The sequence below is a fragment of the Moschus berezovskii genome, chromosome 21 (assembly GCF_049115385.1).
Source record: "Moschus berezovskii isolate FMDL1 chromosome 21, NW_MosBer_1.0, whole genome shotgun sequence".
NCBI lineage: Eukaryota > Metazoa > Chordata > Mammalia > Artiodactyla > Moschidae > Moschus > Moschus berezovskii.
The window spans coordinates 12,497,785-12,520,094 of record NC_142480.1 but is presented as its reverse complement, the minus strand read 5'-3'; the positions used below and the strand labels follow the sequence as shown (position 1 = coordinate 12,520,094).

The 22,310-nt window shown below is 52.3% G+C and overlaps 1 protein-coding gene across 1 annotated transcript; it reads left to right on the top strand.

Moving 5' to 3' along the window:
* Window positions 1–8,590: 8,590 nt before the first annotated feature.
* On the top strand, window positions 8,591–21,557 carry CHGA (chromogranin A). Its single transcript, XM_055418411.2, has 8 exons — window positions 8,591–8,838; window positions 9,580–9,626; window positions 12,127–12,220; window positions 13,059–13,127; window positions 15,718–15,816; window positions 17,568–18,011; window positions 18,716–19,197; window positions 21,323–21,557. The coding sequence occupies exons 1-8, from the start codon at window positions 8,793–8,795 to the stop codon at window positions 21,404–21,406; spliced, it is 1,365 nt and encodes a 454-aa protein (XP_055274386.2). The 5' UTR covers window positions 8,591–8,792; the 3' UTR covers window positions 21,407–21,557.
* The last annotated feature ends 753 nt before the right edge of the window (window positions 21,558–22,310 follow it).

The window sequence follows — 22,310 nt, the reverse complement described above, 5'->3', positions numbered from 1 at the left end:
TTGCTGTTTATCTATTTTATATAGAATGGGAAACACTAGAGATATCTTTAAGAAAACTGGAGATATCAAGGGAACATTTCTTGCAAGGATGGGCACAGTAAAGGACAGAAACAGTAAGGACCTAACAGAAGCAGAAGAGATTATGAAGAGGTGGCAAGAATACACAGAAGAACTCTACAAAAAAGGTCTTAATGACCCAGATAACCATGGTGGTCACTTACCTAAAGCCAAACATCCTGGAGTGTAAAGTCAAGTGGACTTTAGGAAGCATTACTACAAATAAAGCTAGCGGAGGTGATAGAATTCCAGCTGAGCTATTTAAAACCCTAAGAGATGATGCTGTGAAAGTGCTGCACTCAATATGCCAGCAAATTTAGAAAACTCAGCAGTGGCCACAGGACAGGAAAAGGTCAGTTTTCATTCCAATCCCAAAGAAGAGCAATGCCAAAGAATGCTCAAACTACTGTACAATCATGTTCATTTCACATGCTAGCAAGGTAATGCTCAAAATCCTTCAAGCTAGGCTTCAGTAGTACTTGAACCGAGAATTTCCAGATGTACAAGCTGGGTTTATAAAAGGCAGAGGAACCAGAAATCAAACTGCCATCATTCATGGATCATGGAGAAAGCAAGAGAGTTTTAGAAAAGCATCTGTTTCTGATTCATTGACTACACTATAACCTTTGACTGTGTGGATCACAACAAACTATGGAAAATTCTTAAAGAGATGGGAGTACCAGACCACTTTACCTATTGCCTGAGAAATATGTATGCGGGTCAAGAAGCAATAGTTAGAACCAGACATGGAAGAACTGATTGGTTCCAAAGTGGAAAAGGAGTACAACAAGGCTGTATATTGTCACCCTGCTTATTTAACTTATATACAGAGTACATCATGCAAAATTCTGGGCTAGATGAATCCCAAGTCAGAATCAAGATTGCCGGGAGAAATATCAACAGCCTCAGATAAGCAGATGATACCATTCTAATGGCAGAAAGCAAAGAGGGACTAAAGAGCCTCTTGATGACGGTGAAGGAGGAGAGTGAAAAAGTTGGTTTAAAACTCAACATTCAAGGAACTAAGATCATGACATCCAATCCCATCACTTCACTGCAAACGGTAGGGGGGGAAATGTAAGTGGTGACAGATTTTATTTTCTTGGACTCCAAAATCACTGCAGACAGTGACCACAGTCATGAAATTAAAAGATGCTTGATCCTTGGAAGAAAAAGCTATGACAAACCTAGACACTGTATTAAAAGCAGAGACATCACTTGCCAACAAAAGTCCATATAGTCAAAGCTATGGTTTATTCCAGGAGTCACATATGAATGTGAGAATCAGACCATAAAGAAGGCTGAATGCCAAAGAACTGATGCTTTCAAACTGTGTGCTGGAGAAGACTTCTGAGAGTCTCTTGGCCAGCAAAGAGATCAAACTAGGCAATTCTAAAGGAAATCAACCCTGAATATTCATTGGAAGGACTGATGCTAAAGCTGAAGCTCTAGTACTTTGGCCACCTGATGTGAAGAACTGACTCATTGGAGAAGACCCTGATGCTGGGAAAGATTGAAGGCAAAAGGAGAAGGGAATGGCAGAGGAAAAGATGGTTATATAGCATCACCAACTCAGTGGATATGAGTTTGAGCAAACTCCAGGAGATAGTGCAGGACAGAGGAGCCTGGCATGCTCCATGGGGTTGCAACCAGTCCAGTCGGATGCGACTTAACAACTGAACAAGTCACATCTAGGTCCTTGGCTGCAAGGGGATCTGGGCAATGTAGTTTTTAGTTTTCCTACCTCTACCCCCGAACCCCTACTGAGAGGGTTGGAATGGAAGTTGAACAGTCTAATCCACAGTGCTCTCCATATGCTCACAAGGTAAAGAGTTCCTGACTTTGCCCCCTGCCTCTTGCTATCAGTGAGCCGTACTACAGCTCCTGCCACGCACTCAGCTCACTGCTTCATCTAACATACAAAACCAAGGCAGTATATATACTTAGCTATAATCATAACACATTCTGTGCGTGGATCAAAATTTGGCAGCAAATCTGGGAAACTGTCATGGGGAGCCACAAGCAGTGGGTAGGTTGAGAAATACTGGTTCCCTTGTGCTCCAACATGAGCCTAAGACGGGCTGCTAAGCCCACCTTCAGAGCAGATCCTCCTCCTCTCTAATTCCCTCTTACTGCATAACTGTTGGAGAGTTAACCACATCTTGGCTTTCTGTCCCAGGTCTTTGCATTTCAGCTGGAGTGATTCACAGAGAGAAGATTTGTTTGGGGGAAAAGACGAAGACTTGACCATGGGCATCAGATGAGAGGTATTTGCTTTAACCAGAAGCAGCTCCAGACTATCAAGACAAGAGGTGCTCAGGAGCAGCGATCTGACTAGAAATCAGATTGCTGGCTAGAGGACTTATTCGAAGATTTATATATAAAGCCACAACCTGCTTTTTATGGAGATCGCATGTATAGACTTGGAGCAATAAAAAGAACCTTCCTCCACGCTTCATCCACCTAGAGCTGGAAAAACATCAATCATCTCTCTCAAATATGAGAAGCCTTGGAAAGCCTGGAGGCAGTAGTTTGGGGTGGGGGTTGCTGGTAAAGACCAGTTAAATATAAGGCTGCTAGAGGGCATAAGGCATGGCAAAGAGAGGGTGGGTGGCACACGACAGACGGCTGGTCCCCACACTCCACCATTTCCTAGCTGTGTGACCTTGGAAGAGTTCCTTTATCTCTCTGAGCATCAGCTTCTGCATATGAGAAGCAGAGATGTTGATATCTTAGCCACAGGTTTATTGTAAAGATGAAATAAAACAACATGCATAAAACCCTACAGCAGCTGTCAGTGTCCCACCTCTGAGCCACTTTGGAGGTTACCTGTAGACAGTTCCCATACATGCCAACAGCTTCCAGTGTTTCTCTGCCTGAAGGTATTCTTTGGCAGTGCTGGTTTGCTTGGCCCTTTCTTAGAGCAGATAGGAAGTCAGCATCTCCAGAAGAGGCCCTCGGCGAGGGAAAGGAATCAACAGGTAATATCCCAGCATCCTCGCCCCAGTGGAAAAATCCTGGGGTATGCCCTACACAGTTTCTCAAGAAATCCCAGCTAGACTGAGTCTCTACTGCACTCAGTGGTAACTTGCTTATCAATACCCATTTCATTGTCGTTTTTTTTTTTTTTCTTTTTCCTTGTCTCACTTTCTTTCTCCCTTATTGATGAAATCATTTCCAATGGTGCATTCTCAGATTGTGGTCTTAGGGTCTGCATTTGGGGAAACCCAAACAAAAATGAGCATCAAACCCAGTGCCTGGCTCCTTAAAAGAGACCTATCACCAGCACCATACAGGGTTCCTCCTAAGAACCACAGTCCAGAAATTATTTGAGTGGTTATTTTCTCAATCCTCCCAATGAAAGTGCAGAATTCACATCATTCTAGATACATGCAAGAGACACTAATTCATGAGGAATACCTTAGGGTATTTGGGCTCCATTCTCTTGTTAAAACTCCAACTGTAAGCAAGTGTAATAACAGCGCCTACTCCATAGGGCTACTGTGTAAAACTCTTAGAACAGTGCCTGGTTCTAAGTTTTCAGCAACGGTTCGTTGTTGGCATCACCCCCGTGGGTTGGTTGGTAGAGAATGCAAATTGTCCTCCAGCATCCCAGCTTCCTTTAGTAATCAGAACCTGTGGCTGCCCAGTCTCCCCGAAAACTAGGTGTGTCCATGTGCCCAAGTCCTAGCCAATGGGTTGTGAGAAGTGATACAGGCAAGGAAGGTCTGCATCAGAACCTTACAAAGAAGCTGCTTGGCCTCCATCTACCCTTTGCCTGCTTTGAGACGGTTGAGAAATAATGGCAACGGGAACAGCTGCCTTGATATCAAAATGTATGTTGAGGATAACAGAGGCACTCTACAAATCCTAACTGTTCACTTTGGGGCTGTTGTGGGAGGGATAAATAAGACCCCATCTTATTTCACAGTATTTAAGGGTTTTTCCTTCCAGTCACTTCTCCTCACTTAACCGACCAGCCCAAAGACAAATATGGGGTCAACGGATGAGGGTTTTTATCTTCTTTCAATTATCCATTGTGTTGACCATGTGCCCAGCACTGTGCCAGAAACTGAAATCAAAAGATGAGCAGGATGCAGACCACATCCCAAGGAACTCAACGTGTAATGAGATAGAAGGATCGAGAGGCAAAAAAATGCCAGCCTTCTGTGATAAATGCTCACACAAGTGTTGTGGAGGCAGAGAGGAGGGAGCAATTATCTCAGGTCCTAAAAAGGATGGAAGCATTTGCCAGGCTATAGGGGAGGGAGTGGGATGGTAATGGGAGGCATTCCAGGGAGTGGTAACAGCGTGTGAGAAATCATGAGAGATGGTGGTGGTGCGGCGAAACATGGACATTTGAGCAAAACAAGCTCCAGGTCCAACTTTATCATTCACTGGCCACAGAGCACCCTGGAAGCTCATGCTGATATCCTGGGTCAGTTTCCATATCTGAAAAGTAGAATAAACAAATCCTGCTCTAATTTAGGTTTAGGGGTACTGCAAGGGCTCAATGATGGAACATTTTGAAGAGCTTATAAAGAATGGTGCAAATGCTAATTACTGGCATCGTCACTTGTAAAGCCTAGTTTGGGACATTTTTGCAGGTTGGTTATGCTCAGCTTCAGGGAGGCAAATAGGCTCTGGGAGAACTAGTGCTCCGAGGAAGCAGGGGCTCTGAAACTTCCCAGGAGAAAAACCCACTTAGCTTGGAGAGTGGTTCAACTTTCTTCATGGCTTTTGCACAATGCACATCAAGTGTCCTAAAATGTCCATTTTCTTTGACCAAGAAGTTCAGCCTCTGTTACATGAAATGATACAAAAGAACTGCAAATGCTACAGAGGTTCGTGCACAAGGTTGCATGCTGCAAACCTCTGCACCATGTTCAGGATGACCTACATCCGAAGGGCCTGAGGCTTTTAGTGTGTTCAGCTGAAGTTTTCCACTGGGAACCATCCTTCACCAACAGAGCAGCCTAAACAGAGACTATAGAACATACACTTTGTTTATTTTTTGGCATTATTTTATTGTTTTTAATGACTGAGCAGCTTTCCATTATGTAAGCATACCACATCTTCTTTATCCAATCGTCTGTCAGTGGACATTTATTTCCATGTCTCGGCTATTTTAAATAGTGCTGCTGTGAACACAGGGATGTATGTATCTTTTCAAATTATATAATTTTCCTGGGTACGTGCCTAGGAGTCAGGTTGCTGGATCATATGGCAAATCTATGGTTTAGTTTTGTGAAGAACTCTCCATAGTGGCTGCACCAGTTAACATTCCCACCAGCAGTCATAGGTCAAAAGTTTGTTAAAATTTATTTTTATGGGAGTATAGTTGCTTTACAATGTTGCATTAGTTTCTGCTGCACTAGTTTGCGTTAGTTTCAAGAAAGTGAATCAGTCATACATATGCATATATCCCCTTTTTTTAGGTTTCCCTCCCATTTAGGTCATCACAGAGCATTGAGTAGAAGTCCCTGTGCTATACAGTAGGTTCTTATTGGTTATCTATTTTATACACAGTAGTGTATAGAACCCTGGAGAAGGGAATGGCAACCCACTCCAGTATTCTTGCCTAGAGAATTCCATAGACAGAGGAGCCTGGCAGGCTATAGTCCATGGGATCACAAAGAGGTGGACACAATTGAGTGACTAACACTTATTTAGTGTAGAGAACATATACTCTAAAGTGATCAATACTGTCTGGGTCGTGGGAGCACGGGTGATGTTCTGTATTTCTGTGCATTTCCAAGTTTTTGAGACAGACTCCATGTTACTGTTCAGCTCGAGTTTCCAGGCCGTTTCCCCTCTGTCTCCCCCTGATTCCTCCTCTGGGCATTTGGACTTGCGGTCCTTCTACCTGGAGCCCTCTGCCCCTGGAACACACAACCCCTCCCCCACCAACTTCAGGGCTTTGCTGAAATGTCACTTCTTTGGTGAGGCCTCCTTCAGTTCAGTTCAGTTCAGTTCAGTCGCTCAGTCGTGTCCGACTCTCCGCGACCCCATGAATCACAGCACACCAGGCCTCCCTGTCTATCACCAACTCCCGGAGTTCAGTCAAACTCATGTCCATCGAGTTGGTGATGCCATCCAGCCATCTCATTCTCTGTCGTCCCCTTCTCCTCCCGCCCCCAATCCCTTCCAGCATCAGAGTCTTTTCCAGTGAGTCAACTCGTCGCATGAGGTGGCCAAAGTATTGTAGTTTCAGCTTTAGCATCAGTCCTTCCAATGAACACCCAGGATTGATCTCCTTTAGAATGGACTGGTTGGATCTCCTTGCAGTCCAAAGGACTCTCAAGAGTTTTCTCTAGCACCACAGTTCAAAAGCATCAATTCTTCGGCGATCAACTTTCTTCACAGTCCAGCTCTCACATCCGTACATGACCACGGGAAAAACCATAGCCTTGACTCAGCTGTTGTAGGTGTGCAGAGTACGTCAGGTGGTAACAAATGCTGTAGATAGAAATGAAGCAGGAAAGTGGGGACTGTGAGCTGAGGGAGGAGTTGGCTTATATTTTAAATAAGGTAGATCTAAGAGGCCTCTGCTGCTGCTGCTGCTGCTGCTAAGTCACTTCAGTCGTGTCCGACTCTGTGTGACCCCATAGACGGAAGCCCACCAGGCTCCCCCGTCCCTGGGATTCTCCAGGCAAGAACACTGGAGTGGCTTGCCATTTCCTTCTCCAATGTGTGAAAGTGAAAAGTGAAAGTGAAGTCGCTCAGTCGTGTCCGACCCTTAGCGACCCCACGAACTGCAGCCTACCAGGCTCCTCCATCCATGGGATTTTCTAGGCAAGAGTACTGGAGTGGCTTGCCATTGCCTTCTCCGAAGAGGCCTCTACCTTCTTTAAAATATAAGCCAACTCCTCCCTCAGCTCAGAGTCCTCACTTCCTTGCTTCATTTCTATCCACAGCATTTGTTACCACCTGACGTACTCTGCATACCTACAACAGCTGAGCCCTGCTCTAAGGTGTTCTAAGCACGTGTGTGCTATTCTCTGTGTGTGGACGCTCAGTCTTTGCAACCCCACGGACTGTAGCTCGCCAGGCTCTAAGCGTGTAGTAGGTGACTAACAAGTAGTAGTTAAATGGATGACTAAATGCGTGAACAGGACCATTTCAGTTTCTTCTGGATTCTGCCAGGTTCTCCTTTGGGGTGGGAGTGGGCACAGGCGTGGGGCAGGTGGTAGGAAGTAGCAGCAGCAGCAGATGGGAGGGGATGGTTACAGGAAGAAGGAGGGGCTCTTAAATGACATCACACCGAAGGCCAGATACCAGCTTCTCTATGTTGAGGGGGCAGGTGGCAAAGGGCTCTCAATGTGGCCCCTAGGTTGAGAGCAATGTTTGTGACCAGAATATAGGGGCCCCAGGGCAGAGAGAAATAAACCAGGAAACCAGCCTTACACACAAAGCACCCAGGTTTTGAGAACACTCAAGAAAAGGCAGAGGCTTCCTCGGTGGCTCAGAGGTAAAGCATCTGCCTGCAATGTAGGAGACACAGGAGACTGGGGTTCAATCCCTGGGTCGGGAAGACCCCCTGGAGGAGGAAACGGCAACCCACTCCAGTATTCTTGCCTGAGGAATACCATGGACAGAGGAACCTGGTGGGCTGTAGTCCGTGGGGGTCTCAAAGAGTCGGGCATGACTGATCGTGTACACATACATACACACACGAGAAGGTAAGAGCTGTTCTTGAACACACAAATGGGTAACCAGCCACAAGGAGGTGACCCTAAGGGGCTGCACTAGGTCTCCTGAGTAGAGGTTACAAGGGCTCCTCTTTTGGTTTGGTGTCAAGAACTATTCCCTTCTCCTCCCTTGCCACCCTCCATGAGTGCTGCCCACCAATGGCCAGAGTCCAGGCTTCACTTGTTCGTGGGTTGAACTTTTAATCAGTGTGTTCAACAGTTATCAATTAAGTGGATTTACTCTGTGTCAAGGGTCCTGCTAGGGACTTTGAAAGCAATGAAGACTAAGCATTATTCAAATAAATAAATACATATACAACTAGCAACTGTGAAAGCACAGAACTGGGTTGCCAGAGAGAGATCTAATTCAGACAAAGGGTCAGGAACCTCTAGGAGACCTCCTAGACTTTTGAGGGAGCCTAGAATGGTGAGCACGCCTCCAGTGAGCTGGAGGAAGGGAGCCCCCTGCAAAGGCCCTCAGAAGCAAGGAGTGACGTGTTAGAATTGGCGGGGACCTCAGCGCACTTTGGAGGAACAGGAGGTCCAGAGACTGGAAGTGACTTGCCCACGGACACACAGCAGGTCGGCGGAGCCGTCGAGAGTTGGATGATCAGCTGAGTCCCCTGTGCCACTTCCTGAGGTCACATGTCCGCCTGGCTGCCTCACCCAAGAACTGTGTGCTACGGGGCCGCCCGCAACGGGGACAGGGGTGGGGGTGGGGGTGGGTGAGGCTGGGGGGGCGGGGCGAGCTGCTGCCAGACCCCCGGAGGGATGGGGAAAGGGGTGGGGCGGGTCCGATGACGTCATTTCCGGGGTCCGGGGTATATAAGCGGGGCGCGAGCATGCCCCACTGCTGCAGTGCCCAAGCCCAGTGCGGAGGGCCGCTCGACAGACAGACGCACACGGAGACCTTGCACCACCAAACCCCATCCCCGCGCCGGTGCCGCCGCAGCCCGCCCGGAGCGAGCCGTGCAGCCACCCCTCGCCCGAGCGCGCGCCGTGGCCGGCCCCAGACCGCCAGCTGCTCGGCGCCCCGGCTTCGCCATGCGCTCCGCCGCGGTCCTGGCGCTTCTGCTCTGCGCGGGGCAAGGTGAGCGAGCGCGGGCCCTTGGGGGAAAGGGTCCTGGACGCCCCTGACGGCCCTGAGGTCCAGGCGCCGCGTGCCCCTCCGTGCCTTCCCTCCGGCGCGGCGAGTTTTCAGCGCCACGGACAGCGCCCCGCCTCCCACCTGACCCCGCAGAGTGGCCTCGGCGCAGAACCCGCAGACCTGACTCTGACTCCGACTCTCGATCCCGCGGGACAGGGCTCCCTGTCGCCCCCACCCCACGTCTGGGCTGCTTCGGGGCCAGAGCCGGCTCTGCGCTGTGGCTGGCCAAGGTCATCTGGGGAGATGGGAGGACCGCTGTTGGCTCCCCTCTCTCTCCCTTCTTCCTCCTGCTCCCCACCGTCTGTCTGCCCTTGACTTCTACCTCTCCCAATCCTCTTCCTCCATCTCTTCCGCTCACCTCACCCTCTTTTTCCATCACCTCTGGGGTCTCTCTGCCTCTCCCTCATCCTCCCCCCACCTCAGTCCCACCCAGCCACTGGCCTGTTTTCATAGCCCTTGGCTTCTGCTCCCACACCCCCTCCAGAGCATAGCTTTCACAAAGGGAAGGGTTAAGGCTCTCAGTGCAGCCTGTGGGAGCCACCCCCATGAGGGTAGCAGTTGAGAAGGGAAATCAAATCAGCTCCGCATCTCATTTGAGTGGGGGTGGTCTTAAGGAGGAGCACTGGGGTGAACGGGCCCCCCCTCAGAGCAGAAGAGTGACCCTTACTCTCTTTTTCTTCCTAGTCGTTGCCCTGCCTGTGAACAGCCCCATGAATAAAGGGGACACTGAGGTAGGAAGGGGTGTGGGGATGCCCTGGGATGGGGGGGCAGAAGACCCCAGTGGACCCCTCACAGCCAGTTCTTGGGCAGCTGCAGGAGTCTGGCATCAAGCCAGGAGCCAGCACTGCGGCTGCTGAACCTGGGGACAGCTTGCAAAAGAAGATATCAAAGTCTGCTAGATTTACCTGCTTGCCTGCTGTGGGGCCGTCCCCGGCCTCCTCTGAGTTGGGTGTGCAACCTGGTAGGACCTGTGTCTTACCCACTGGGCCCAGGGGCCAGGCCCACTGTCTTGAACACTTCAGATCTTGTAGGCCCACCGTGGGTTGGTGGGGGTGACTTCTCTGAGGTTGTGGTTGTTCATCTGCCTGGCTCTGGCCTCCCCTTTGCTCTTCCCCAAGGCTTGGCCAGCAATACACTCACCCCATCCTGCAGTTGCTAAAGCCCTGGCTCTCTCAAAGGACCACAACGAAAACATTCTTGATCATGGCTCCTGCACCCAGGCCAGTTGGGGCTTCTGGTGGAGGTCACCCAGGAAAGGACTTGGAAGACATTGATGGGGGCTTCTGTGGCCAGCAAGAGACACTCTGTGTTGGGCATATACCCAAAATTGATTCAAGTCTGAGTTGAGCCTGTTTTTCCAGCTTCTAATGTTCACAGATATCTCCACTTGTGAATTTCTCTAGAAGTTCTACTCCCTGCCTTTTCAGGAACTATTTTCTTTAGAGAGACTATAGTTGAAACCCAAAGCATCAAAGAGATTTCAACCTCAATGTGCTCATTTAAAATTTCCTATTCACTAGTTACAGACAGCTGCCACTCATCTTGTAACTGTGTCATCTTGGGAAAAATCCCTTGAATTCTCTGAGCTTTCCCTTTTCTCGCTATAATGATAATTCCTTTGAGGGAAGTTGTAAGGAATGATAAAAAGAAAGAAGGAAAGTCACTCAGTCGTGTCTGACTCTTTGCGACCCCATGGACTATACCATCCATGGAATTCTCCAGGCCAGAATACTGGAGTGGGTAGCCTTTCCCTTCTCCAGGGGATCTTCCCAACCCAGGGATCAAACCCAGGTCTCCTGCATTGCAGGCAGATTCTTTACCAGCTGAGCCACCAGGGAAGCCCTGGTAAGGGATAGGACTCCCGCGAATTGCTGACACATAGTTGGTCCTCAGTAAATAAATATTTTTATTTCTAGCCTAGAGCTTCCTTTCCTGACCTCCCCATCATTCTTGGGATCCATACCTAATTCATCTCTCTCAGAATCTGTCCTCATGGACTTGTGGTTATCTGATATTCCCAGTGCAAGGTTTGTGGTTGCAGGAAGGGTGCAGGCTATAAACCATTCCTTGCCAGATTCCACGTGGGAGACACTTTGGCCATCGTATTGTTTTCAGCAGCCTGGGTCAGAGACACTAGAGCAGCTGGTGAAGACTTGCATGTTCTATCTGGGATGCCATGACTACTGTCGAGCCTGTCTGCCAGTTTGCTATCCTGGGTCCTTGAATGGGTTGCCTTGGCATCCCATAGACACAACCTTCCACCCCCTCACTGCTCTCTGTGTTGCCTGATGCTTGTCTGACACTTCCTGCTCCTCTGCCCAGCTCTAGGCTGCTGAAGCAGGCTGGAAATTACAAATCCATCCCTGAGTATGTGTGGCACTCCATGCGTTTACAGAGTATTTTCCCATCTGTGCCCCATCACCCTGGGAAGGGAGTCAGAAGGTCTTCTCACTCATGTTTTGTAGAGGAGGAAATTGAGGCTCAAAGAGGTCAAGTCGCTTGCCCAAGATCACACAGCTGGGATATCACACTACAGTTGTCACCATCTTCAAATATCATCCATTTATCAGATGTCTGATTATCCACAGCACCTTGCTGGGCACTGGACAAGACTTCCAGAGAAATGGCTGCTGTTGGCCTGAGATGGGCACCCGGATGTAGTAGATGTATGCCCACATCCAGCCAGGGAATTCACCTGATGAATATGGAGCCAGGCTGTGAGGCTGTCACTCCCTGCCTGTGACAACCCCATAGATATTTAGAGACAGTTTTCCAAGTCTTGTTTCCAGGTAGGAAAGAGCCAGGAAAGGTCTTTGTTCTCCTCTGAGTGGTCCAGAAAGGCTTCCTGGAGATAGTTGACCTTTGGGGCATCTGCAAGACTAAAGTACTTTTGCAGAACTACACCTCTAATGCCCAGGAGCAGCTTCCCCATCTGCAGAGAAACACTTGGGATGAGAGGGTGCAGAGTACCCACCCCCACCTTAGAGGGGCTCCTGCTGGCCAGGTGGTTGGAGTGCCTGGCACCTGGTAAGCACTTGTATGTGGATTTTTAGTGTTACTGCTATTATGGGCCAGCTTAGGAAGCACAGCTGTGCCCCTGAGCTAGGCATCCATGGACTCCTGAAAACAAAAGTGAGCATCATTATGTCCTCCTTAGAAATTTGCCCTGGAGCTTCCAGGGGCTGAGTCCCACACCCAAACCAGCCCCAACTGGCCCCATTCTGTTCCCAGGTGATGAAGTGCATCGTCGAGGTCATCTCTGACACACTCTCCAAGCCCAGCCCCATGCCAGTCAGCAAGGAGTGTCTTGAGACACTCCGAGGAGGTATGGGCCAGGCTCGGGATGAGGGGCTGCTGCCTGCTGGGCTGGGAGGCAAGGACATGGGTGTGTGGCTTTTGATGGAAATCAGCAATTTAATTCAGTAGTCACTGACCAAGTGCCTACCTCAGCCAGGTCTGTGCTGAGCTCTGAGTGGTACTGAGAGATGAAGAGCTAACAGCCCTGTGTGCCTGGAGCTTAGAGTCTAGCAGAGGGGAGTGATTTGAATACAGTTAACTAGAATTCTGGGCAGAATGAAACCAGGGCTGGGAACAGCAGGCCCCCAGAAGGTGAGCTCCCGGTGGATGAAGATTTTGTGTGCTAAATCCCCAGTGTTGAGGACAGCCACTGGCACCTGGTGGTCACCCTGTGGATGTGTGAATACCAAGGGTGGGTGAGCATGAGAAGGGCAGAGCATTGCAAAGAGGCAGTCAGTGTTGGCTGGATCCAACAGTAGCATTAGGATTGGGATTTAAGAGAAAAGTGGGAAATCAATAGGTAGAAAAATGAAAAAGAGGGTGCTCCAGGTGAAGTAGACAGCTCAAGCAAAGGCATGGAGATGGGAAAACAGGTTGTGTTTAGAGTCACTCCTGTATCACTGTAGGAGATGCCATCTCTTGGCAGAAGTCTAGGTGCAGGGACAGTGGCTGACCTTCCTGATACGATAGCAAACTTGGAAAGGAAGTCATTTCAGAAGTGTTATCTCCAGACCCAATCTTGCTGCTACCACCAGGGTTTTGAGTTTCCAGAATATAATTCCTTGTGCTCAGCTGAAAATATTGATGGCAATCTCTTTCTCGGCTGTCTTCTGGAAACCACCCGTAATGACTCCCCTTCATTGCAGATGAACGGATCCTCTCAATCCTGCGACATCAGAATTTGCTGAAAGAGCTCCAAGACCTCGCTCTCCAAGGTATTTTCCAACCACTGCACATGAATCTGGGTGAATTCCAGTAACTGAGAGTCAGAAGAATCATGGTGGAAGGTTGAGCAAGGTCTTGTTTCTGATCCTCACTGACCACCTTTTCGTTACAGGGTGGTAAGGTGGGGTCCTCTGTGTCACTTGGCCCAGTCTATCATTCATGCACTTAAAGAGATCAAGGCCCAGAGAGGTTGAGTAACCTCTCCAAGATCACACAATAAGTTAAGGACATCCCAAGACCAGATGCAGCTCTTCCAAAACCCTGTGGTCTCTGGAGTTCAGCCTTGTTAGAGGGGGCACTTTCAAGACTAGGTTACAGAGAGGACTTCTTTTCTCTGTTTAATGGGAAAAAAATTGGCCTCCAGGAGAGGGGAGGGGCCCCTTTGCCCTTGTGAGCTTCCACTCAAAGGGGAGATGGGAGAAGCAGGATCTTGCTTGCCCCAAAACACAGCACAGACTTCCAGTGTGCTTTCAGAGTGAGGTGTGCCTTTCTCCAAAAGGTTAACAAAAATCCGCTGATGCTCTTGGGAATGGAGTGATTTTTGTGAGGTAGTGAGCTCCTTGTCACTGAGGATATTCAAGCAGAGCCCAGATAAGATACTGGTAATGGAGGGTTAGGCTGATGTCATCCCACGGAGTTAGCTACTCTGCCCAGCCCCAGGCTCCTTCTTGGGTTCCTGTGAGGCACAGAAGGCCTCCCTGGAAAATTGGAAGAAATGGGTCCTGGCCCTGCACCTCCCTGTAGGAAGGGGCTGTTTACCTGGGGATGGGGGCATGGGCATCCTCGTGCCTCTCTGTGAGAGTGGGCCCTCGAGCAGGAGTCTCGTATCTCCCTGCAGAGAAAGTAAAGGCTCATCTTTAGGGCTTGGCTTGGGTGGGTTGGGCTGGGGTAGAGGGCACAAAGGCTGCCCAGGCTCAGGGAAGGCCCCTACTCTGAGGCCTTTGGGGCAGACTGGGCCACATGTATGAATGAAGAACAATTTGGGGCAAGTGGCACAGCTAGAAGGCTCCCGAGGCCCTCCCCAAGTTAGCACACCGTCGTTCCTCTCGCTCGCTTGTCCTGGAAGACAGACACACAGGGCACATGGTTGCTAGGATATAATATGGTAATTTTAAAATTATTATTGAATGACTGGTGTTATATTTAAATAATTAAATGTCATGTCAATGAAGACTATGATAGGAAGCTGTGTCCTGAGACATCTGTTTACACACATACACACACGTGTGTGTATTCAATATAAACAGTGCCCAATATACAGGTACATTACTGTTCTCTGTTAAAAGAGGATGAGATCAGTCTACGTGTCTGTCCATCCATCCATCCATCCACCTATCCACCCACTCCCTCTTCTGTATTCTCATAATGACTTCTCCTAGCATTTACGCTGCAGCCACCCTGTTTTACAGATGAGCACCCAAGTCTTGGATTTCCCAGGTCACAGAGCAAAGGATTAACCAGGAGGTGTGAAGCTTGTTTGGCCAGGGGCCAGATCTGGGCATAATCCCTGGTCCACAGTAACCATGTCAGGCACCTCTGGCCACCCCAGAAATTCCCATCGTAGGAAAACCAGCATTGGCTGCAGAGTTGGCCTGGCTGGGGCCACCATCAAGAACCAGGGGTGGGTGGAGACAGTCAGAGGAGGCAGCACAGCCTGGGTTGATGCAGACAGGTGTTCTGCCTGGGATTATGGGGGTCCATGGGGACAGGTGTTGCCTGAATCAAGAGCCCCCACTAGGGGACAAGCAGTCACTATTACCACCTGCCACAGAGGTCCCCAATCTCTGGGCCATACAGCAGAAAGTGAGCAGCGGGCAAGCGAGTGAAGCTTCATCTGTATTTACAGCTGCTCCCCATCACTCATGTTACTGTCCAAGCTCCGCCTCCTGTCAGATCAGTGGTGGCATTTGATTCTCTTTAAAGCTCGAACCCTACTGAGCTTGGAACCCTACTGAGCTTGAATCATCCCCAAACCATCCTCCCATCGACCCGATCTATGGAAACATTGTCTTCCATGAAATCAGTCCTTGGTGCCAAAAAGGTTGGGGACCACTGACCTAGCTACCAACCAGGTCCTAAGGGTCCCCCACTCCCTGCTCCTGCTCCTGGAGCCCTCGACTCTGAGTCTTCACTACCCCGTGAGGCAGCAGGCAGGGCGTGTTCTTATCTCGCAGGTCTGGAGAGGTGATGGGGCCGTGTGATGGGCCCTAGCTGGGAGGGGGCAGCCAGCCCTCCCCGCCACCCCCACCTGCAGGACATGTTCTTATCTCGCAGGTCTGGAGAGGTGATGGGGCCGTGTGATGGGCCCTAGCTGGGAGGGGGCAGCCAGCCCTCCCCGCCACCCCCACCTGCAGGACGTGTTCTTATCTCGCAGGTCTGGAGAGGTGATGGGGCCGTGTGATGGGCCCTAGCTGGGAGGGGGCAGCCAGCCCTCCCCGCCACCCCCACCTGCCCCTGCCCCTCATTCTCTCACTGGGCAGGCCCAGAACAGGACATGCCCATTTTACGGATGAGGAAACAGAGGCCTCCATTGTCACAGCCAAGCATCAAATGGGACGCTTTTCTTGTTTTCTTATCCAGGAGCCAAGGAGCGGACACATCAGCAGAAGAAGCACAGCAGTTACGAGGATGAACTCTCAGAGGTACTTGAGAAGCCGAACGACCAGGCCGAGCCGAAAGGTCAGTGCTGACCCGTCTGGCCAGAGACCAGGGGAAGGAGAATGAAGAGAGCAGTAGTTACAATAGACCGAGGGTCCCGAGGAGTCAGAAGCTCCTCCTTTGGGTCCTGTAAGGAAGCTCTTATTTCCTTCTCTTTCCAAATGGGGAAACTGAGACCCAGGGAGGTTGAAGCACCTTTCCAAGGCATAACTGGAGATGGAACATCTCACTCCGTAGCCCTTGGAGGGTCCCATCTGTCCACCCCAGGTGCGGGCACTCTCGGGCAGGAGGCCTGGCAGGTAGGCAGCTTCAACTCTTCCCAGTGGCCACCGAGGCAGGGCCCCCGCCCCCAGTGCCTGTCCTCCTGGGAATTTAGTGGTGCCCTGGCATAGCCTTGGGGCAGCAAGATCCCAGAGGAGTAGCTTTGGAATACTAAATGAATCTGGATCATCTTTTTTTTTTTGTAATTCTTTAATTTTTGACTGCTTTGGGTCTTTGTTGCTGCGTGTGGGCTTTCTCTAGTTGGGGTGAATGGAGGCTACTCTCAAGTTGCGGCGCACAGTAGTTTTAGTACATGGACTCAGTTGCAGCACAGCACGTGGGACCTTCTTGGACCAGGGATTGAACCCGTGTTCCCTGCACTGGCAGTCGGTTTCTTAACCACTGGACCACCAGGAAAGTCCTGGATCGTCCTTCTTGAAAACAGAGAGCTTCTAGGGGTCACAGAGATCACGGCTTAGGTCAGAGGGATGCTCTGTTAAACTCAACTTTCTACCTAGAAACAGTCACCCGCTTGTCCTCGCAGCCCTGCTCTTTGCACGTGGAAGGGGAGTGAACAGGGCCAGTTCCTAGAAGCAGGGACCTCAGTGGTCATCCGTTGGGGCTGAGAGGGGAAACCTGCCAGTGTGCCCTCACGTGGGCCAGGGCTGTCACCCTAGTGGCTGCTTGAGGCACGGCAGGGACTCACCCGTTTTGGTTCCATGGAAACGAGTGTCTGGCTGACTCTGGTGGTCTGCCATGGGCTGTTGGAGGGGGAATAGTGTGGCGTTCATGGGGAGACAGCCACATGTCGGTGCAAAGGGCACCCTGTACTTGGCATTCGGAGGTTTGGGTTCAAGGCTCAGCTCTGCCATCTGTGACAGACAGGTCACCTTCCCTTTCTAAGGACTGGTTTGAGTTTCTATAAAGTGGGCATGGGAGCACTTCCACCTGGCGTCCTGGAGTCGAATGGTGGAATGTACTTGGTTGTGACTTGTTTGACAGTAATCATTTCCAGCAATGGGAGGGATTTTTACTAGATGAAAAGGTGTCTTCAAAGCAGGTACAAGTAACTACCTTTTAATGAAAGCTGACAAATACTGAGGAATTGAATACTTTCACAGGACGCTCAAGATAGAATGCTTGCAGAAGGGAGCAGGAAGTCGCAGTAATGCTGCCCATTACACAGAAAGGTTAAGGAACTTGCCCAAGATCACACAGCAGTTCAGCTGCTGTCTTCATTTTAAATTCAGGGCTCTATCTTCTGGGGTCATATTCAAGGGGTCATCACATCATTCTTCGAGAGGTAGAATTACAAAGAAAGAAACCCAATCCCGTCTTGCTGAGGTCAAACCCAGATGTGGAGAGGGCAACCCTAATTGTCTCATGTGTGTCTTAGGTTGGGCTTGCTGGAAGCCTAGAGATACAGTGACTAAGATCTGAAATTGGGCCCGGGGGAGATCCGATGTGCAACCTGGTCCTCAGGGCCTGACTTTGCTCTGTTGTTTCTGTAGAGGGGACAGAAGAGGTATCCTCCAAGGATGCTGCAGAAAAAAGAGACGATTCTAAAGAGGTGGAGAAGAGTGACGAAGACTCAGATGGAGACAGACCTCAGGCCTCCCCAGAGCTCGGGCTGGGGTCCAAGGTTGAGGAGGACAGCCAGGCCCCCGGGGAGGAGGAGGAGGAGGCCCCCTTCAATGCCCACCCCCTGGCCAGCCTCCCCAGCCCGAAACACCCAGGCCCACAGGCCAAGGAGGACAGCGAGGGCCCCTCCCAGGGTCCAGCCGGCAGGGAGAAGGGCCTGAGTGCAGAGCAAGGGAGGCAGGCAGAGAAAGAAGAGGAGGAGCAGAAGGGGGAGGAGGCCGAGGCTGGAGAGAAGGCTGTCCCGGAGGAAGAAAGCCCCCCCACCGCAGCATTTAAACCCCGCCCGAGCCTCGGCGGCAAGGAGACACAGAGGGGTGAGACTGTGTATGATGTCTGGGACGTCAGCAGACGTGTTGGGGGGAGGGGATGGGTGGGCGGGGGGTGCCCTGATCCATCATCTCATTCCACCTTCTCAGCGACCCTGAAAGGTAGGTATTATTCCCATCTGGCAGAAGGAAACCAAGGCTCAGAGAGGTTAAGTAATTTGCCCGTGGTCACATAGCTGATTTGTAGTAAATGCGGAGATTCCATCCCTGGTTTGTCTGGTTCCAAAGCCCTGCATCTCCCACTAGTCCACATAGCCCCTCTCCACCCCCAGAAGGGGAGAGGGGCTTTGCAGGGTGAGCGGGTGGGATTTGGGAACCGAGGGACAGCATGATGGGAGGGAACAGGCTAGTCTGGGGACACTGCTTGCTTCAAGCAGGGCTTAGGAAAAGGTCCTGGCTCCTCTTGAGGGCCTGATCAGGGTCTTTCCTTCCTCCCCAGCCAGGCGATCCCTGGGTTGGGTCTTCTGGGATGAGAGGGCTAAAGGAAGAGGTGACTTGGAGCTTTAGAGGGTCTTGTAAAGCCTGGTGTCGAGGTGGCCTTTCCCTCCAAGGGGAGTCTGTTGTGAGAGGCTGAGCTGGATCCAGTGTACAGGGTCTGTGGTTGCAACCATGGCCACAGAGAGACCTAAGGGAGCGGCAGGGACCCAGAAAGGTGGCAGCCACTCCCTGATTCTCCCGCTCTTGTCTACCAGCTGCTCCAGGTTGGCCCGAGGCTCTGGCCATGGATGGAGCCGGGAAGATGGGGGCTGAGAAGGCCAAGCCCCGCGAGGGGAAGGGGGAGCGGGCACACTCCCAGCAGGAGGAAGAGGAGATGGCAGGGGCCCCTCAAGGCCTTTTCCATGGCGGGAAGAGCGGGGAGCCCGAGCAGGAGGAGCAGCTCTCCAAGGAGTGGGAGGACGCCAAGCGATGGAGCAAGATGGACCAGCTGGCCAAGGAGCTGACGGCTGAGAAGCGGCTGGAGGGGGAGGAGGAGGAGGAGGAGGACCCCGACCGCTCTATGAGGCTCTCCTTCCAGGCCCGGGGCTACGGCTTCAGGGGTCCCGGGCTGCAGCTGCGGCGAGGCTGGAGGCCGACCTCCCAGGAGGACAGCGTGGAGGCCGGCCTGCCCCTCCAGGTGCGCGGCTACCCGGAGGAGAAGAAGGAGGAGGAGGGCAGCGCCAACCGCAGACCAGAGGTTGGTACGAGGTGGGAGCCGGCCCCGGGCCCCGCTGGGGGGCAGCTGCACCCGGACATGCTGCCCCACATCACCGAGGGGACACTGTCCCTTGGAGTCGGGACTGGAGAGGTGCCTGGACAGGGGTGCTCAGTAGACTGGGAAGGCGCAGGATAAAGGGCGTGGGGGGTGCGGGGCACCCAGGAAAACTGGCGGACAGGCACACAGGAGACAGAAACATTCAGATCAGCAAACAGAAGCAGAAGAGCTCGTGAGTAAAGCGGATCCCAGAGGTGCTGGGAGGAACCTTTGTCTGAAAGGCAGTAGGGAGCCTCTGCAGGTTTGGAAGCAGGACAAGAATGGATGGATGGCGCTTGGAGTTTTGAGTAGAGAGAGTTTGGAAACTAAAGGACCTGGCAGGGACTGGCCTGGGAGGGCCACTTGCTGCCTGGGGAAATCCAGGCTCGGGGCACCACTGGCCTTGCGAGCTGGGAAGGCAGGACAGGAGGGGACACGAAGGGACAGGTGGTGTCTGGGGAGGCCCTACCATTGGCCCAGTCGTGTCCTCTCCTGACCTCCTGGCAGTCCAACCGCACCCTCCTCCCAGGTTCAGGCTCTGCCTCCCGCCCTGCTGGCAAAGTGGGGAGGTTTCTGGTGGTGACGGGTGGGGGAGGGGGGCATGGGCATGTGCCAGAAGACCCGGGGTCTGCCTCCTCCTGGCTGGTGACCTTGGGCAGGTCACTCCCCTTCTCTGAGCCTCGTCGGTTCCCTCATTTGTGAAATGGGGGCAATAAGGCCTCTCTGCCCACCTTGTTATCATGATCAGAACGCACGTGAGCTTTGAAACCCTAGCCATGACCAGGCTACTTGGGAAGCTCAGAGGGGTGTGGAGACACATGGGAGGGGATGGGATGGGACTTTGGGGCAGGCCGGCAACACCACCTTGGAGCTGGGGGAGACCTTGGGGGGGTGTCCACGGTTCAGGCTTTAATGCTCAGGAGGGCATCAGGAACTTATGGGGGCTGGGACGTGTCCGAAACCCTGGCCCCAGTGCTCTTCTCTGCCCACCCAGAAGACAATACGGCCCTTTCCTTGGGTCCCCAACCCATTCTCTGGGCCTGGGACCGGGTCCCGGCAGTCTGAGAGGGAGAAGACTCCTTGGCAGCTGGCGCTGAGAGTTCATCTGCCTGTGTCTCCAGGGACTGAGGGAACAGGGCTACAGGAAGCAGCCGCTTGCCTCCCAGCCCTCCCCAAGGCTGGGCACCTTTCATCACTGCCTTCCCCACCCACAGAAGCTAGGGAGAGCCAGGGGCCCTGAGGGACTGACTGGCTTCCCTTCTCCACGGGCAGAGGGGCCCTTGGACTACAGGCAGGAGAAATGGGGACCCAAATCCTGAGGACTGGACAGGGCAGGGCCCCCCGACTCAGCCCAAAGGTCTTAGAAAAAATGACCCCAGAATCACAGAACTCCTGCCTGGGGGGTTACTCCAAGATGGGAGCCCCTAGGGTCCCCATTTCATTGGCAACCATTGTCCGTCTTTTCTCACTGGGCCCCAGGCAGGGATTCCTGGAAAACCACCCCTCTCAGTCAAAGCTGGGGTATGGCTGACTCCTGCTGTGAATCTGAGGGCTTGCTCTTGTGGGCCTCAGTCCCAGAGGGTCCCCAGCTGCCCTGGACCACCCTGGCAGCTAGAGCTTGGGGGCCCAGTGACCAGGCAATGCTCACGTCCTCAAGCCTGTGTCTTGGTCCCCTGCCCCTTGGGTAGGGAGGCCTGCAGCAGACTGGACACCCAGGCACAGCCTCACCCTGGAAGCCACTGTCACAGCCTTAGCCTGGGGCTGGGGGACTCAAAGCAGCTCTGAAAGGCACCAGAGGCTTGGTTTCCCACATGCCTGCCCAGAGCCGTTGAGTAGGAGGTGGGCCTGAATAAGAGTCCACCAGGGAAGGTATAGGGTTAGGGCACACACTCCTGCATGCCGGCTTCTCAGAGCAGTGCAGCAGGGCGGCTTCACTGTCCCCATGAAATAGAGGAGGCTCAGAGAGGCAAAGCCACCCATCCAAGGTCACACAGCTAAGCCGAAGCCACCGGGCTGACTATGCCCTCCATGCTCCAGCGCCCGGGTGACTCTGGGTGTTCTCTCCTAGGACCAGGAGCTGGAGAGCTTGTCAGCCATCAAGGCAGAGCTGGAGAAGGTGGCCTACCAGCTGCAGGAGCTGCGGCGGGGCTGAGGTGCCGACTGGCCCCACCAGCCAGGGCCCCAGGACACCCCATGGTCCCGGCTCTGTTGTCCCCCCTGCAGGTCCTGGCCAGATGGCCCTGGGCTCTGCTTCTGGGAGGGAGGCCGCCCGCAGCCTGCCCAAGCCCAACCCACCCCATTGCCTCCACGCTTTTTTCTCTGCTCCTGCCCCCTGCCCCAGGGCGCCCTCTACAGGGCAGACCCCTTGCCTTTCAACGATTATCCTGTGTCTGAACACAGCAGCCTTCTCAAAGTTTTCCTTCCACCATTAGAGCCACTGGGCCTAACTGCAATAAGTACCGACCTTTAGGTGAAAGCTGAGGACTCCTGACTATATTGTGTATGAAATTTATCTAAGGAAAATAAATCTGCTCTGGGCTCTTTCCTGTTTCTCTGAACTTCCCCCATCTTGACTCCAAGTGGGGTGGGATGGATGGATTCAGGCAGAAGGACAAGGGGAGGTTCAGTCCCCCTGGGGTGACTCTGGGCCACTTTCCAGCCCAGGGATTGGGGAGCAAGTGACACTGCTGCTCGGGCATCAGTTTCCTCATGTGAAGTGGGGGGTGCTGACTCCTGCCCCAGAGCACGTGTGGGATTAAAGAACACCTCCCCCATCTCCCAGCCATACACAAGCCAGGCCAGGCAGGGACGGGGCAGGTTTGGGAAACAGCCTCTGCTCTGTGGTGGGTAGATCCTGGCAGCCCCAGGATAGTACCTGCCACCAAGGCCACAGGCCCAGCCAGCGCTGGACTTTCTGACTCAGGCCTCTGAGCTGCAGGGCCCCCCTCGGCACAGATCTGTCATCTCCTCTGACCTGAAACACACACGGGCTTGGGGCGTCTGAAGTTCTTGAACTTAACGGTTCACTATAGCACGGCAGTCTTCGTCTCAGCTTT

What these genes read in the sequence shown, in the direction of transcription:
- CHGA (XM_055418411.2), top strand. Translation starts at nt 8,793, where the DNA reads ATGCGCTCCGCCGCGGTCCTGGCGCTTCTGCTCTGCGCGGGGCAAG. An exon ending in TGAATAAAGGGGACACTGAG is followed by an intron (nt 9,627 to 12,126) that starts GTAGGAAGGGGT and finishes TTCTGTTCCCAG; the next exon opens with GTGATGAAGTGCATCGTCGA. An exon ending in CGGCAAGGAGACACAGAGGG is followed by an intron (nt 18,012 to 18,715) that starts GTGAGACTGTGT and finishes CTTGTCTACCAG; the next exon opens with CTGCTCCAGGTTGGCCCGAG.